Source organism: Protopterus annectens, chromosome 4.part1 (assembly GCF_019279795.1).
Source record: "Protopterus annectens isolate FY-2018-M chromosome 4.part1, PAN1.0, whole genome shotgun sequence".
Taxonomy (NCBI): domain Eukaryota; kingdom Metazoa; phylum Chordata; order Ceratodontiformes; family Protopteridae; genus Protopterus; species Protopterus annectens.
Genome location: NC_056734.1, coordinates 812,145,864 through 812,160,609, shown reverse-complemented (window position 1 = coordinate 812,160,609; position 14,746 = coordinate 812,145,864). Strand labels below are relative to the sequence as shown.

Here is a 14,746-nt window from a genome sequence, read left to right as displayed (position 1 = left end):
TCGATGGTGGGCACAGGCATGTCACCACAACAAGGGACAGCCTTTCACTTTACCCACAGCCAGGCAGACACTAACAACAGATGCTTCGGATTACGCCTGGTGAGCACACATGGCAGGAAAATGTATTCAGGGCAAGTGGGCCGCAGACCAAATGCATCTTCACATCAATCAAAAAGAGATGCTAGCTGTACAAAATGCCCTAACAGCTTTCAAGGACCTTCTGCATCCAGGACAACTATTACTAAAGACAGACAACACCACAGTTATGTGGGACAAACAAGCAAGGGAGCACTCATTCGTATCCCCTCTGCAGACAAGCCATGACTTTGTGGAACACAGCACTGCCCTATCAAGTTCATCTGCAAGCACAATTCCTGCCAGGAAAGAAAAATACTCTGGCAGACGATTTAAGCAGAAACATCTTGGATCCTCACGAGTAGAAATTAAATCCACAAGTATTCAGCATGATAACACAAAAATGGGGGTGCCCAGACATAGATCTTTTTGCCTCCCCTCTGAACTGCCAGCTACAGAAATTCTGCACAAGGACTTACCACTCACAAGCATAGAAAGTGGATGCTCTCTCGTTCAGCTGGAAAACCCTAAAAGTTTATGCCTTCCCACCGCTGCCTCTCCTTTCAAATGTACTCCTAAAAGCCAGACAAGAAAGGCCAAAAATTATCCTGATTGCCCCAGACTGGCCACGCCAGCACTGGTACCCAGTCTTAAAGAATTTGGCTCAAGGCCCAGCATGGATTTTACCTCAAATTCCTCAACTTCTGTCTCAACAAAACAGTCTGATCCTCCACAGCCAGCTCAAAACCTTAAACCTGGCTGCATGGCAGATTACTTAGCCAAGCAACCAACACCTCTCTCTAAAGCTGTTATGGATGTTATTTTGGAGGCCAGGAGGCCCAGCACCAGGAAATCCTATTCAGAAAAATGGAAGAGATTCTGCGCCTGGAACCAGGCTCAAAGCTTTGACCCTCTTGTTCCAAATATTCCTCAGATATTACAATACTTAACTGAGATGCTGGACGAAGGCCTATCCTTTTCATCCATTAAGATCCACGCCTGTGCCATCTCAGCTCATTACAACACGGATCCTCCTATTTTCTCTCATCCATTATTAAAACAGTACATCAGAGGGGCTAAAAACGTAAGACCACCCCGGAGAGCACCAACACCAACTTGGGACCTCAACTTTGTCTTGAAAAAACTAACACTATCTCCTTTTGAGCCAGCCAATACAGCATAATTAAAATATGTCATGGAAAACTGCTCTGCTTCTGGCAATAACCTCAGCACGAAGAGTCTCAGAGTTACAGGCACTAATGGCAGTGGAACCTTTCATCATTTTTCATCAGGACAGGGTTTCTTTAAGAACAAGCCCTACATTTATGCCAAAGGTGGTATCCAGTGTGGCTCTTAACCAAACTATTCACTTGCCAACATTTTATCCAAATCCCCAGAATAAAGGGGAGAGACTACTGCACTCATTGGACATTCACAGGCAGTTACGCTTCTACTTGGACAAAACAAAAGCTTTCAGGAAAACTGAGCAATTGTTTGTTGCATATGCTACAGGATCAGAGGGAAAGGCTATTTCAAAGCAGACCATTTCAAAGTGGATAGGACACTTATCCATTTCTGCTACACACAGCATGGAAAAACTGTACCTTGCAACATTAGGCCACATTCCACCAGGGTAACAGCCACTTCAACTGCCTACCTTAGAGGAGTACCTACCAAGGATATTTTGGAAGCTGCAACTTGGACTTCAGTGCACACCTTTACCAAGCATTACCACTTGCCTCTTTACTCTAAATCCAGAGCTGGCTTTGCCACTGCAGTGCTGCAGGGCCTCATAGCCACTCCGAATCCTTTATAGACCCAGCCCCCCAACCTCGGCTTTGGGATTCAACCCAAGTGTAATGACTGCAGCAGTGAAACACGATGAACATAGTACAGTTTTGTACCTACCATAAATGTAGATGTTCGAGTGTATTCACTGCTGCAGTCCAGGTTACTCTCCCTCCATCCCCACTTTCTTAGCTGGGACTTATCTATACCTTTCTACCCTATACAACCTATGTGGTGTATTTGCTAGTAACTGAAGGTATTGTTTTTATTTTTTTATGTATGTTTTATTAGCAATATGTATTGCCTACCTTTTTGGGGGCACCTGACATCTGGGGCAAGAAAAACTGAAGAAAATGGCGTCTGCTGCATCTTATATACCCCTGGCGCACTGACGTCAGGGAAGAAGTGACAGCAATCGGCACCGGACCAAGACTTTGGAACTCTGGCCGACTGCGGGACCGCCTGACGGCAGGATAACCCAAGTGTAATGCCTGCAGCAGTGAATACACTCTAACATCTACATTTATGATAGGTACAAAACTGTGCTATATGGTATCTAGGTCCAAGAGCAATGGATTAAAACTAAATGCCAGGAAATGCATAGTAGTATCCTTCAGGAAGTCGTCCACTCCTGTTAACTATCCTATGACAATACACCATAACGATAGGTCTGTGTTGTCTGCTTCCATCCTTCCTCAGCTTCCCATCTTTCTACCCCCTTCCATACACATGAAGTTCATTTCTTTCCTGGTTTCTGGTATGACAGTCGGACCCAAGTCCTGGTCTTTTTCACGTGCTCCTCAAGCTCCAGATGAGAATATAAAACGGGTGGTTATTTCCAGGATTCTACTTTTTAGATATGTTTCTACTTCATGAGGAATTGTGAGCAAACTTGATCTAACGTAATGTACGGGGAATAGGAGTGGATTATGGGTAAGGGTAGGAGCCTGAGCTTTGGATAATAAGTTTTTGAGTGGGCAAAGTTAGATCTGAGGATGGATCCAAAGACCCATCATTTGAGGAAGGACAGAAGCAGACAACACAGATCTATCATTATGGTTAATATATAACTTTTGGTTTAATTAACTCTATTATTTTAGTTAAATTATAACAGAACTCAGATAATCTTTCTTAGTGAATTGGCAAACAAGTTATTACAAATTATCTTCCCTATTTTTGGGGATCATGTTTATATCATATAAAAATGGGATTATAGTAAAGTAGAAAAGGGGGATTAAATTTGAATTCTTAATATTCATAACTTTCAACAAAACACTTGAGTCTCAAAATTGCTATAACTTAAATATAATATCTGGAATAATGTAAAAATATTAAAATGAAAAATAAGGGAAACTGGGGGAAATGACACAACGGAGAAGAAAAATTAATCTGAAAATCCATAACGGGTTACAGATAAAAGATTTGGTATGAAAATATGCTTTGATCTTCTATGCTATATAAATCTGTTAGTGAAAGACTATCGGACAGATTCAAAAAGTATTGCTTTCAGTGTAAGTTTGCCCTAATTCAGAAAGGCTTGCTTTCATTGTAAGTGACTTACTTCGGTGTAAGGCCTGTTCATAAATAGACATACACCAGGGGGCCAGTTTCCAATAGATCTGCTCTCAGTGTAAGTGGTCGCTTAAACGGAGAGCAAGTCTTTTGGAATTGGGTGCAATGTATTAAATGTAAGGTTAGTGAAATTGCTGACCATATAATTTCTAAACTTGAGTAATTTGGTTATGGAAAGATTTGCAGACGTACACCTGGTTGAGTGATTTACAAAATATAAGTCTGGATAAAATTTTATATAGATATTATAGTACCACTGTTCTTGGAAGAAGTGATGACATTTGTGTTTGTGCTTATATGTCTGTGTGTGTGTGTGTGTGTGTGTGTGTGTGTGTGTGTGTGTGTGTATATGTATATATATATATATATATATATATATATATATATATATATATATATATATATATATATATATATATATATACCTTTAACCCTTCTTTTCTGCTTAAAACTAGCTTCTACCCTGATTTATTTTCCCTTACGGTCCTTCTATGCTCTGACCTACATCTACCATATCTCCCACCCCCTCTTGCTTGTCTTCCTTCCTTTCCTCTCTTCTCTTCTTGCCTCCTGCCTCATCCCTATTATATTACTCTTTCATATTCCTTCTACTTCTCTTCCCTTCTGAGCCTTAACTCTTATCTATATTGACTGATGCCTTTGCATAACCTTTATTTTAGGAAGATTGCTTTTAAACCAACAGAATATTGTATTTGAGTTTATACTGTTTGAATTCTAAATGTATCTTGATATTATTAACAATTTGATTTATATTTCTATTTTACTGAATGTCTTTATTAACAACTTGTCTGTCTGCCTTATTTTGTTATGTGTGGAGCTTTTCTCCCCGGGCCTCTACTGAAAATGGACATATATCCAGCTAGACTAGCCCGGTAAACAAATGTAAAATAAATAAATAAATAAATATTATAAACTCATTTCACTGAATTTCAAAACACTCGCACCAAATCGCTGAAAGCTCAAATCCCTGAAAATTAATTTCACTGAATGCGTGTACTGTTGGGCATATAAAACATATATGCCCTTTTCCCCACTGTAGTGCGATCTTGGAGTTTGTATATATAGTTGGGGGCTGGGGGGCTTAGCCGCCCTGCTGCTTTTGGTTTCATATTGTTAGCTTTCAGTGAAATGAGATTCATAAATATAAAAGCTAAGTAGGTGTGGGGCTACACCCCCCCACACCCAAATGTGGCTAACTATATATATATATATATATATATATATATATATATATATATATATATATATATATACACACACATACACTAACTCCAGGATCACACTACAGTGATTGGGGATAAGGGAATATACCTTTTATTTGCCTTACAGTAAGTGATTGGGGATAAGGGAATATACCTTTTATTGGTCTTACAGTACTCTACACAGTGCCATGTATACTAAGTTCAGTTCAATGAAATGAGATTCAGTGAAATGAGTTTTCAGTAATTTGTGTTTTCAGCGATGTGGTCGGGATGAAATGAAATTGAGTGAAAAGAGATTCAACAATACAAAGTAGTGTGTGTGTATATGTACACACACACACATATATATATATATATATATATATATATATATATATATATATATATATATATATATAAATGGGTTTGTGTTATGTATGCGTACACTATACTATATATGTCAAGCTAGGAGGAAGGAACTTTTTTCAACAAAAAAAGAGTGGGGGTTGAATTTTTTTGTTTGTTTTTTCATATGCATGATCCATTTTTATATATCTAAATTGTTTAAAATATTTATGTCATTTTACATTTCGTTATTTAGGAATTTTGTATTGTATTTTTCAATACTTTTGATAAATGAATAAAGAACCCTTTTTATTTTCAATAAGTTTGTGGGATATTTTAATCCACCTCCATTACCACCAACTCAGGCAGGTATGGACCTTGGTGTAAGTCTCATTCGAAGGACAGTACACTCTGGAGTATTGTATCCCCTAATGCTGCTGTGCAATATCAGTAATGAAAAATGAATCTGGTCACCTAGTTGAGAATAGAACTCTCACAGCCTTCTGATCTTCCTTCCAACACAAAAGTGTGCATGTTACCTGTTGATTTACTTGGACAAGCCTGAGGACTGTTGCACTCCAGCACATACACTAACTGTGCTGCTTAAAAAAGGAAAGTTTCTTGTACAGTGTGCGTTGCTCTTGTTACTCTCCATAGTCATTTATAGTCAGGAATCTCTTGTTATTTAAATAATATCTCAGGTGATGAAAACATAAACAGGACTAGAAAGTTAGTGATAAGAGTTAATTTCACTGGACATTGTATGCTGTAGTACCAGTTTTCTGTTCTGAGCTGTTATATTTGTATATTCTACTTTAAGCTTCCAGGCTGAACTGGTAAATGGTCCAAACAAATGAGTGTTCTACCCCAGTTAACTGATTGTAAATGTGTGTGCGTGTGTGGGGGGAATTGGGGTAAACAATACATCTCATCATGGCATATGAGTAGTGAGCCATGAATATGAAGGGACAGTTGCAGCTCTCTGATCTCTAGATGTCCTTCAAGGATGCATCTGCAGTCCTTACAAATGGGTTGTCCTGTCGTCAGGCAGCCCTTCGGTCGGCCGGATTCCAAAGTCTGGGTCTGGCCTCGGCTGGTGTCGCACTTCACCCGACGTCATAGCTGCAGTTATTCGGGTATAAAGGCATCAGCCGACGCCATTTTCCTAAGTCTTTCTTGCCGCGTGGCGCCCGAAGCAGAAGCTGTTCGCAAGTGCCGGTCGGTCAGAACCAGAGATTACTACTACCGAATACTCACGAAGACTTCTAAAAAGCTAAGTACCCCATTGGGGACTCTTTCTTGCCTCAGCCGATGTCAGAAAAAGTGAATAACTGTTTAACTTGTGGGAAACAAATACCTCATAAAGATTTCCACTCTTACTGCTTACCCTGTTTAGGCCCAGACCACGACGTAGCAGCTTGTCTAGCCTGTGCTTCTTTTAACCGGCGGACACTTAGACGTCGGTCTGAATTTGCTGAGGAGTTTTTCGGCTCCGATTTTGCTTATATTATGCCGTCGGATCCTCCGACTTCGCAAATGCCTAAAAAGCGCAAGGAAAAGGACTGACACTCGCGGTCCGCGGCTTCGGACGAAACCGCGGGTAAGCAAACCGCGAGTGTCTCTGTTTCGGCTGAAACCGAGCAAGCGGTTCTTCCTTCAGCTGAAAACTTACCTTCCACCGAGGCCTCTTCCAACCTGGTGGAATCGGCTTCAGAAAACCCACCTGCTGTTGCAGTTTCTCAGGAATTAAATGATACTATTCCCTTGGATATTTCAACCCCTGCACGTGGAGCTACTAGGCCTCCTGCAGCCATGTCCATTAAGGCCTTTGCCAGGGCTAAAGCTACTAAGACTGTGCCTGCTAAGACCCCCACTCACAGGCCCAGCTCTAGTTCTCAAATGCTTAGTTTAGCAGAGGATCTCATTTCTTTAATCCGGGGATCCCAACCTCAACCAGACAGGGCCTCTCAGCCACCTCCAGAGAAGAGGCCTAGAGCAGAGCCCCCTCAGCCACTTTCTACAGATGATTCCTCTGATGATTCAGTTGATTCCGACCCTCCAGAGGCTCCTTTCTCCCCTTATGAAGACTCTGATGCTGAAGAGTCCATCCCTTCAGCCTCTCCGCCTGAGGAATTTTCCTTTGGGGAAACCCTGCATGCTATGAGGGAACAATTTCAGTGGCAGGGCCAGGATTTTTCAGACTCCAGAAAAAGGCTTAGAACCTTTCTGCATTTACCACAACATAGGCCTTTAGCCATTCCTCCAGTCCTTTCTGTTGTAGATGATGCATTTAATGATGCTTGTACTGCTCCTGATCAGCTAGGGCCTTGAACTGTCAATTTCACATGATCCAGTATCAAGAATTTATGCTAGACCAGTTAACCAAAAAACTGTCCTCTGATGAATCCTTAGACAAAAAATCTGTTCAGGAAATGGTACATAACATTCAGCAAGTCAGTAACCATTCCTTAAAATGCGGCTATGATGCACTGGAGGCTTCCTTTAGATCAGCCATGACTGGCACAGTTATCAGAAGGCATGCATGGTTAAAAGAGCAGGCCTTACCAGACCATGTCAAGTCCAAACTATTAGATGCTCCTATGGATAAGATCAATTTGTTTGGCTCTCCTGCACAACAGGTGCTGAAGAAGATGGAAGAGAAGGCAAAATCTGTCCAAACAGTAAAAGATTTCTTACAGGTCCAACCGCCAAGGTTTAGCAGGAATTGGCCCTCCAAGAATTGGTCCTTTCCAGACTCATCCAGAGCTCAGAGGGGCAGGAATAGGCGTTCAAGAGGCAGAAACCAATCCAGGGGTGCCTACAGGGGACGCCAGTGGCAGAGTAACAACCAGCGAAGTGCAACCACGGACACAGCCACCACCACACCTACAGGACAATCACAGTGACTTGGCTCTGGCACCGCCTACCAGGGAGCAACTAGAAGCACCTTTAGGCGGGAAGCTAGCCTTATTTTCAATAAACTGGCATTGCATCACAAGAGACAAGTGGATTTTACAGACAATAGACCAAGGCTACAGGTTTCACTTCCATACTCTACCAGGGAAGAGAGGAATGCCAAACATACCTCCAAATCAAAAGGCAGAAGCTCTAAAATAAATATCCCAATTATTACAGATGAGAGCTGTGGAAAAGGTACCATCTATGGAGCAAGGAAAAGGATTTTACTCCAGACTCTTCCTGGTACCAAGAAAAGAGAGCAAATGGAGACCTATTCTCGACCTGTCCACTTTAAACACATTCCTTATTGTTCCGAAATTCAAAATGCTGACTCTACAGCAGCTTCTTCCCATGCTGGGCAAGGAGTCTTGGCTGGTAACTCTAGATCTCAAGGAGGCATACCTGCACGTCCCCATACGACCACATTGCAGAAGATACCTCAGATTTCTTGCAGGATCAGAGCATTATCAATTCTCAGCATTGCCCTTTGGCTTATCTACTGCGCCCAGAGTGTTCACGAAATGTCTGGCATCAGTAATTGCTCATTGCAGGCTTCAGGGAATCCAAATCTACCCCTACCTGGACGACTACCTGATACAAGCGGACAACAAAAACAAGCTAGCAGAAGACTTACAAAGGGTCATTTACCTGCTACAAGCCCTGGGATACACAGTCAATATAAAAAAGTCAAAACTGATACCATCCCAGAGAATAACCTTTTTGGGTGCAGAGTTGGACACAACACAGCAAATGACATTCCTAACAGTAGAAAAACAGGAGCAGCTACCTCTCTACTTCTTGGCATTAACAAAGCAGAACCATCTGACAGCAAGAAAAGTACTGCAAGCCTTGGGCTTCATGGCATCCTGCATAATATTGGTTCCTCATGCCAGACTGCATATGAGAAAACTACAGTGGTACCTAAAGAATTTATGGTCTCAACACAAGCACAGCTTAGAAACCCAGATTCCAATTATTCCATGCCTGAAGCAAGAATTCCTATGGTGGGCTCAGGCTTGTCAATCAAACACAGGATTGCCCTTCCACAGTACTCAACCAAGCCATACCATCACGACGGACGCCTCAGACCTCGGTTGGGGGGCACACATGCTGGACAAGTGCATACAAGGCTTATGGACTCAAGACCAGCTGCACCTACACATAAATCTAAAGGAAATGCTGGCAGTAAAGCTGGCAGTTCAGGCATTCAGACCATTCCTCCAACAAGGTCTGTTGATGATAAGGACAGACAACACCACAGTTATGTGGTACATCAACAAGCAGGGAGGCACACATTGGTATCCTCTTTGCCGGATGGCACTGGACCTCTGGAATGTGGCCCTGAGCTACAACATTCAGTTAAAAGCAATTTTTGTACCAGGAAAAGAAAACATTCTAGCAGACATATTAAGCAGGACTACCACGGATGCCCACGAATGGATGCTGCATCCGGACATCTTCAAAACCATTACAAGTAAATGGGGGCTTCCAGAAATAGACTTATTTGCATCCCCACGCAATCACCAGCTAAAGAAATTCTGCACAAGGACGTACCACCCACTTGCTTGGAAGGTGGACTCCCTATCCTTCAGTTGGAAAAACCTGACAGCATATGCATTCCCACCGCTTACTTTGATGCACAAGGTTTTATTGAAGATCAAAGAGGACCGTCCAAGGATCATTCTGATAGCTCCAGACTGGCCAAGGCAACATTGGTACCCATTACTGAGGAGCATGTCTCGGGAACAAATATGGCCACTACCCCTGGTTCCCTTGCTGTTAACACAGAACAACTACAACATTCTGCATCCAAACCTGAAAACTCTGCAGCTGACTGCCTGGAACATTGCATAAGACCAATTAACCCTAATTTATCCCAAAGGGTTAAAGACATTATCCTTGAGGCTCGCAGACCCTCAACAAGAAAAAAATATTCAGCAAAATGGAAAAGATATCTCATTTGGAGTACTGCAAAAGGAGAAGATGTGTCACTGGTAAACATAGCCAACATTCTGGAATACTTGGCAGAGCTCTTCCACACAGGCCTGTCCTATTCCTCCATCAAGATTCATGCATCAGCTATTTCAGCAGAATACGACTTGGATCCTCCTCTCTTCTCACATCCTCTGCTCAGACAGTTTCTGAGAGGAATTAAAAATGTAAAGCCTCCTAGAAAGCCACCATTACCAGCATGGGACTTGAACTTTGTGCTAGAAAAATTGACACTTCCTCCTTTCGAACCAGCAGCAACAGCAGAATTACAATACTTATCATGGAAGACTGCCTTCCTGCTGGCAATCACTTCAGCAAGAAGGGTATCTGAACTTCAGGCATTAATGGCAGTACAACCCTTCCTGATCTTCCATCAAGATAGTGTCCATGAGAACAAATCCTTCCTTTATGCCTAAGGTGGTCTCTAGAGTTTCTTTGAATCAGGCTATCCACCTACCTACATTCTTCCCCAACCCACAGAACAGGGGAGAAAGGCTGCTGCATACCTTGGATGTACATAGACAATTACGCTACTACCTGGACAAGGACCAAGGGCAATAGAAAAACTGACCAGCTACTGGTAGCATATGCAACAGGAAGGGAAGGAAAAGCAATTTCAAAACAGACAATCTCCAAGTGGATAGGAAATTGCATTAGATTTTGTTACTCCTACCATGGAAAGAAGACTCCAGAGAACATCAGGCCTCACTCTACAAGGGCTACAGCCACTACCACAGCCTTCTTACGAGGAGTGGCTACCAAGGACATTTTAGAGGCTGCTACTTGGAGCTCCGTGCATACATTTGCCAAGCATTATAATTTACCTTTATACTCTAGATCCCGAGCAGGTTTTGCCACTGCTGTTTTGCAAGGGATCCTAACTACACCATAACTTTATTTTTCCACCTCCCCAGTTTGGCTATGGTATTCTACCCATTTGTAAGGACTGCAGATGCATCCTTGAAGGACATAGTACAGTTTTGTACCTACCATAAATGTAGATGTCCGATAGGAATGCATCTGCAGTCAGGATTACCCACCCGCCTTCCCCTCTGTGGTGCTCCTAGGGTATTTGCCCATCTTATAGCTAGCTGGGGGAATCTATTATGGTGTATTTGTTTGTATATATGTACATACATGCTTATTTTTTGTGTTTTGCTCTCTACTATTTGGAATCATTGGCATTTATCCAAATTTAGCCTTCCAAGAGGGCACCTGGCATCTGGGGCAAGAAACACTGAGGAAAATGGCGTCGGCTGATGCCTTTATACCCGAATAACTGCAGCTATGACGTTGGGTGAAGTGCGACACCAGCCGAGGCCAGACCCAGACTTTGGAATCCGGCTGACCGAAGGGCTGCCTGACGACAGGACAACCCATTTGTAAGGACTGCAGATGCATTCCTATCGGACATCTACATTTATGGTAGGTACAAAACTGTACTTTCTGACATTTAGGCAATGATCTTTAATATTCCTTTGGCTATGTAAACATGTGAGAGTTTACTCCAGAAGTGTTGAGCAACTTGTAAACATATTTTTTGTCCTTTTTAGAAAACAATATTTAGTACTGGAACTCCGGTAGCTGCTGCTACAGTAGCTCCGATCTTGGCAACTAACACCATTCCTTCTTCTACTACTGCAGGTAAGGCAACAGATACGGAGTTATGTCAGATTATTATGCAGAGAATTACTGTGAGCATAGACCTGTATATGTACATATACACAGAGTGAACACTGTTCAGACTAAGTTGTGTAACTCTTTGATTATGCATTTTGAAGACTTGTTCATACAGCTTGATATAAAGTTTAAATGGTATGAGGACATCCCACTGTTATACGAAAGTGATTCAGTAGAAAGTGAAAGGGGAAAATAAGGCTTAGTAGTGGTTGGTAACATGAGTTAGATAGGTGGATCAGATGTGGGACCTTGATGCAAGAAGCTTAAAAGTCTGTATTGCTTGTCTGAAAATCTGAAATGTCAGGTGCTCTGTTCACCTCCTTGAGAAATGATGATTGCTTTTATTTTGTTCATTGTCATTATTTCATGTTTAGCTTGGGACAACAAAACAGCACTAATATGCTAGTAGTAACATTGAAGGAGATACAGTAATTCAAGCTGGAGAGGATAGTTTGCAGAGGGCTCTGAAGATGCTGAATAACTGGGCAGACAGTTTCCTCCACTTTTATCATTGAATATGAGATTGTCCACTTTTGGTATAAACAGTCCAGGAGAGAGATGCTTGCTTAATGGAGCTGCCATAGGGGGTTTTGATATGAGAAGAAAGACCCTGGACATCTGATTATAAATTTATTTAAAAGCTGTGTTTACAACCTAGATGGAGAAGTGACTTTAGTATTATACGTGGTTGTGATTGTGCCTAGAATACTATGTACCCGTCTGCAGACCCTTTAGGGAAATAGAGTGTAAGATGATGCAAGTGGTGCAGAGGAAGTGACAAAGGCTGTGATGCCTGGTTGATGTAATGTAATTTTGAGGGTACGTCACATTAAGTGTTTTATGTTAGATGAGTAGGGATACAGGTGACATATAAAATTCCAAGTTTGTTGGAAAGTGTGGGTGACTTAAGTCAGAGGTAACTGAAAAGGGCAACAGTAGTAGGTTGCAGGGGAACACTGATAGTGGGAGAATTTGGGAAAAGAGTAATGGGATCTTGCACCAGCTTGGGTAATATGCAGGTTAATCATGAGGTTATATATGTTTTTAAAAAATGTGGACAAATAATGTGGATTCATGAGGGAGATGACAGCTGTATGTAGGTAACTGTATCATTTGATCATTGTAACATTTTTCACAAGCAACTGTGTTTAGTATAGTGTTCATCATAAGGATCAGTGCTGCAGTATAATTTGTAATGCTTCGGAGTTAGCAGCAGGCATTTGTCTTACCTGATATGACTTCCAGAAGTTTGGATGTTCGCAAAGCAGTGGTCCATACTTTCCCCTTCCATCCCCTCCATTCTAAGAAAATCAGGAAGATGTTCAATAGAAAAAGGCTGAGCAGTCTGCACCACCCTCCAACAGAGTGCGGTCAGTTGTCTGCCCATTGGGTTTGTCCAGGCAGCTACCAGAACATTGCAACAAGTACTCCGGTGTCTTAGGAAACTATCACCAACAGTGGGCCTGTGGGAAACAGATTTGCCCAAATAGACTGACTAGCCTCTTTTGTGTGAGGTGTTGTCTTGCAAATACTCTGCTCTGCTTTCCAGAGCCTATAATCTGCATGCTTTCCTTGTTCATAAAACGTCACTTGATTTAGTCTTTAGTTCACTGGATCTCCACTCATTTCCCAGTAGGAGAGTCTTCCTCCAGTGTTTCAATTAAAGTATACAAGCTGAGGTGCCATAGTAACCTAGACAGAGCCAAGAAGCTCGATCCAAAGCATTCCAAAAGACCAAGAGACCTTAGTAATCCCATCACTCCCATGCGGGCCTGTAGTTTCCAGCGTGAGAGACACATTCTTGTCCATCCTTGGTTCAGGTTTCCTCCATTTCTCTACCAGTTGTTGCACCTCCAGGAGGATAGCAGTCACAAATACATGCCTGTTCTTGGTCATCCATAGGGTACAGGCTAAAAGTACTTGCTACTGAGAAATCATTGTCTGCCTTCAACGCTGTAACTCTTCAACCAGAATCTTAATACTCCAGGAAAGGAGGCCATGGTTTTCATTGTATATAAAAATCTTAGCTGCACCTCCAACTTTGTCTTCTGTGGACAGATGTCTGTCCCAGGGACGTTATCTCCCAAGGTGTTCACTCCTAGACCTATCCATTTCTTTCTTTGTCCTGATAGTCAGGTAAGTTAACTGGTTTAAAGTTCCTTTTCAGCCACATCTCAGCCATAAGCAAAATAAAATAAGAAATAATTCAAAATAAATGCAGAAATTGACTATATTTATAACAATCCAGGACAAAACTAAATTAAAAAGAACGCAACGTAAAAGTAATTGTTTATGTTACAATAATCTAAACAGAAAAGACAACCATTAATTGACCAATACCATGATTGTCTTGGAGGTTATAGTACTATTATAAGGAGACGAGTACAGCAAAATCTCAAGTTAGCAGAAGTAGCTGTGGTAGTGCAAGATACAGAACTTGACATAACAGTAACCTAATAACAAGAGTTGTAAGAACACAGAATGTCAGCTAAAGATGATAAAGTATTGCTTAACTTATTCCCTCCAGTACGGCTCTTTGAGTGTGTATCTTTAATTCCGAGTGGGTGTGGCTTGAGCCTTCAAAAAATTAGTTCTTCACCATACAGTTCTAACAAATACTCATTCACAGAGGTCAAATATCAATACAGATATTCTTCATGTTTCACTGTTGCAGTCATCACACTTGGGTTATCTGCCTGCAGGTAGCCCTCAGTCGGCTCGAATACCAGAGACTTGTATTTCTGCGTTAGTTGCTGTTGGTCCAGGACTGACATCAGGTCGTCAGGGGTATAAAAACAGGCAGCCGACGCCATTACATCAGTCTTTCTTGCCGAGGAGCCCGAAACGGACACAGTTCACACAAGTGCCGGTTGGCCGCTACCTGAGTTTTCGTTTCCGAATTGAATCATCCTGAAGTCTTCTAAAGTGAAGTACCCTGTTGGGGATCCATTTATCTTGCTTTATCCGATGTCAGAAAAAGTTAACAATTGTCTTGCCTGTGGAAAGCAAATACCACACCAAGATTTTCATTCTTACTGCGTCACCTGTTTAGGCCCAGACCACAACGTACCTCGCTGTCGGTTTTGTGCCTTGTTAAATGCCCAAACCATTTGTCGTCGGGCCCTTTTTGTCGC

The 14,746-nt window shown here is 41.9% G+C and overlaps 1 protein-coding gene across 1 annotated transcript in view; it reads left to right on the top strand.

Moving 5' to 3' along the window:
- SAP130 (Sin3A associated protein 130) overlaps nt 1–14,746 on the top strand; it is a 547,137-nt gene that overhangs the window by 188,821 nt on the left and 343,570 nt on the right. Inside the window, exon 9 of the mRNA XM_044070859.1 lies at nt 11,486–11,576. Within this exon, the coding sequence (XP_043926794.1) occupies nt 11,486–11,576 (91 nt within the window). The remainder of the gene's footprint in view (nt 1–11,485; nt 11,577–14,746) is intronic.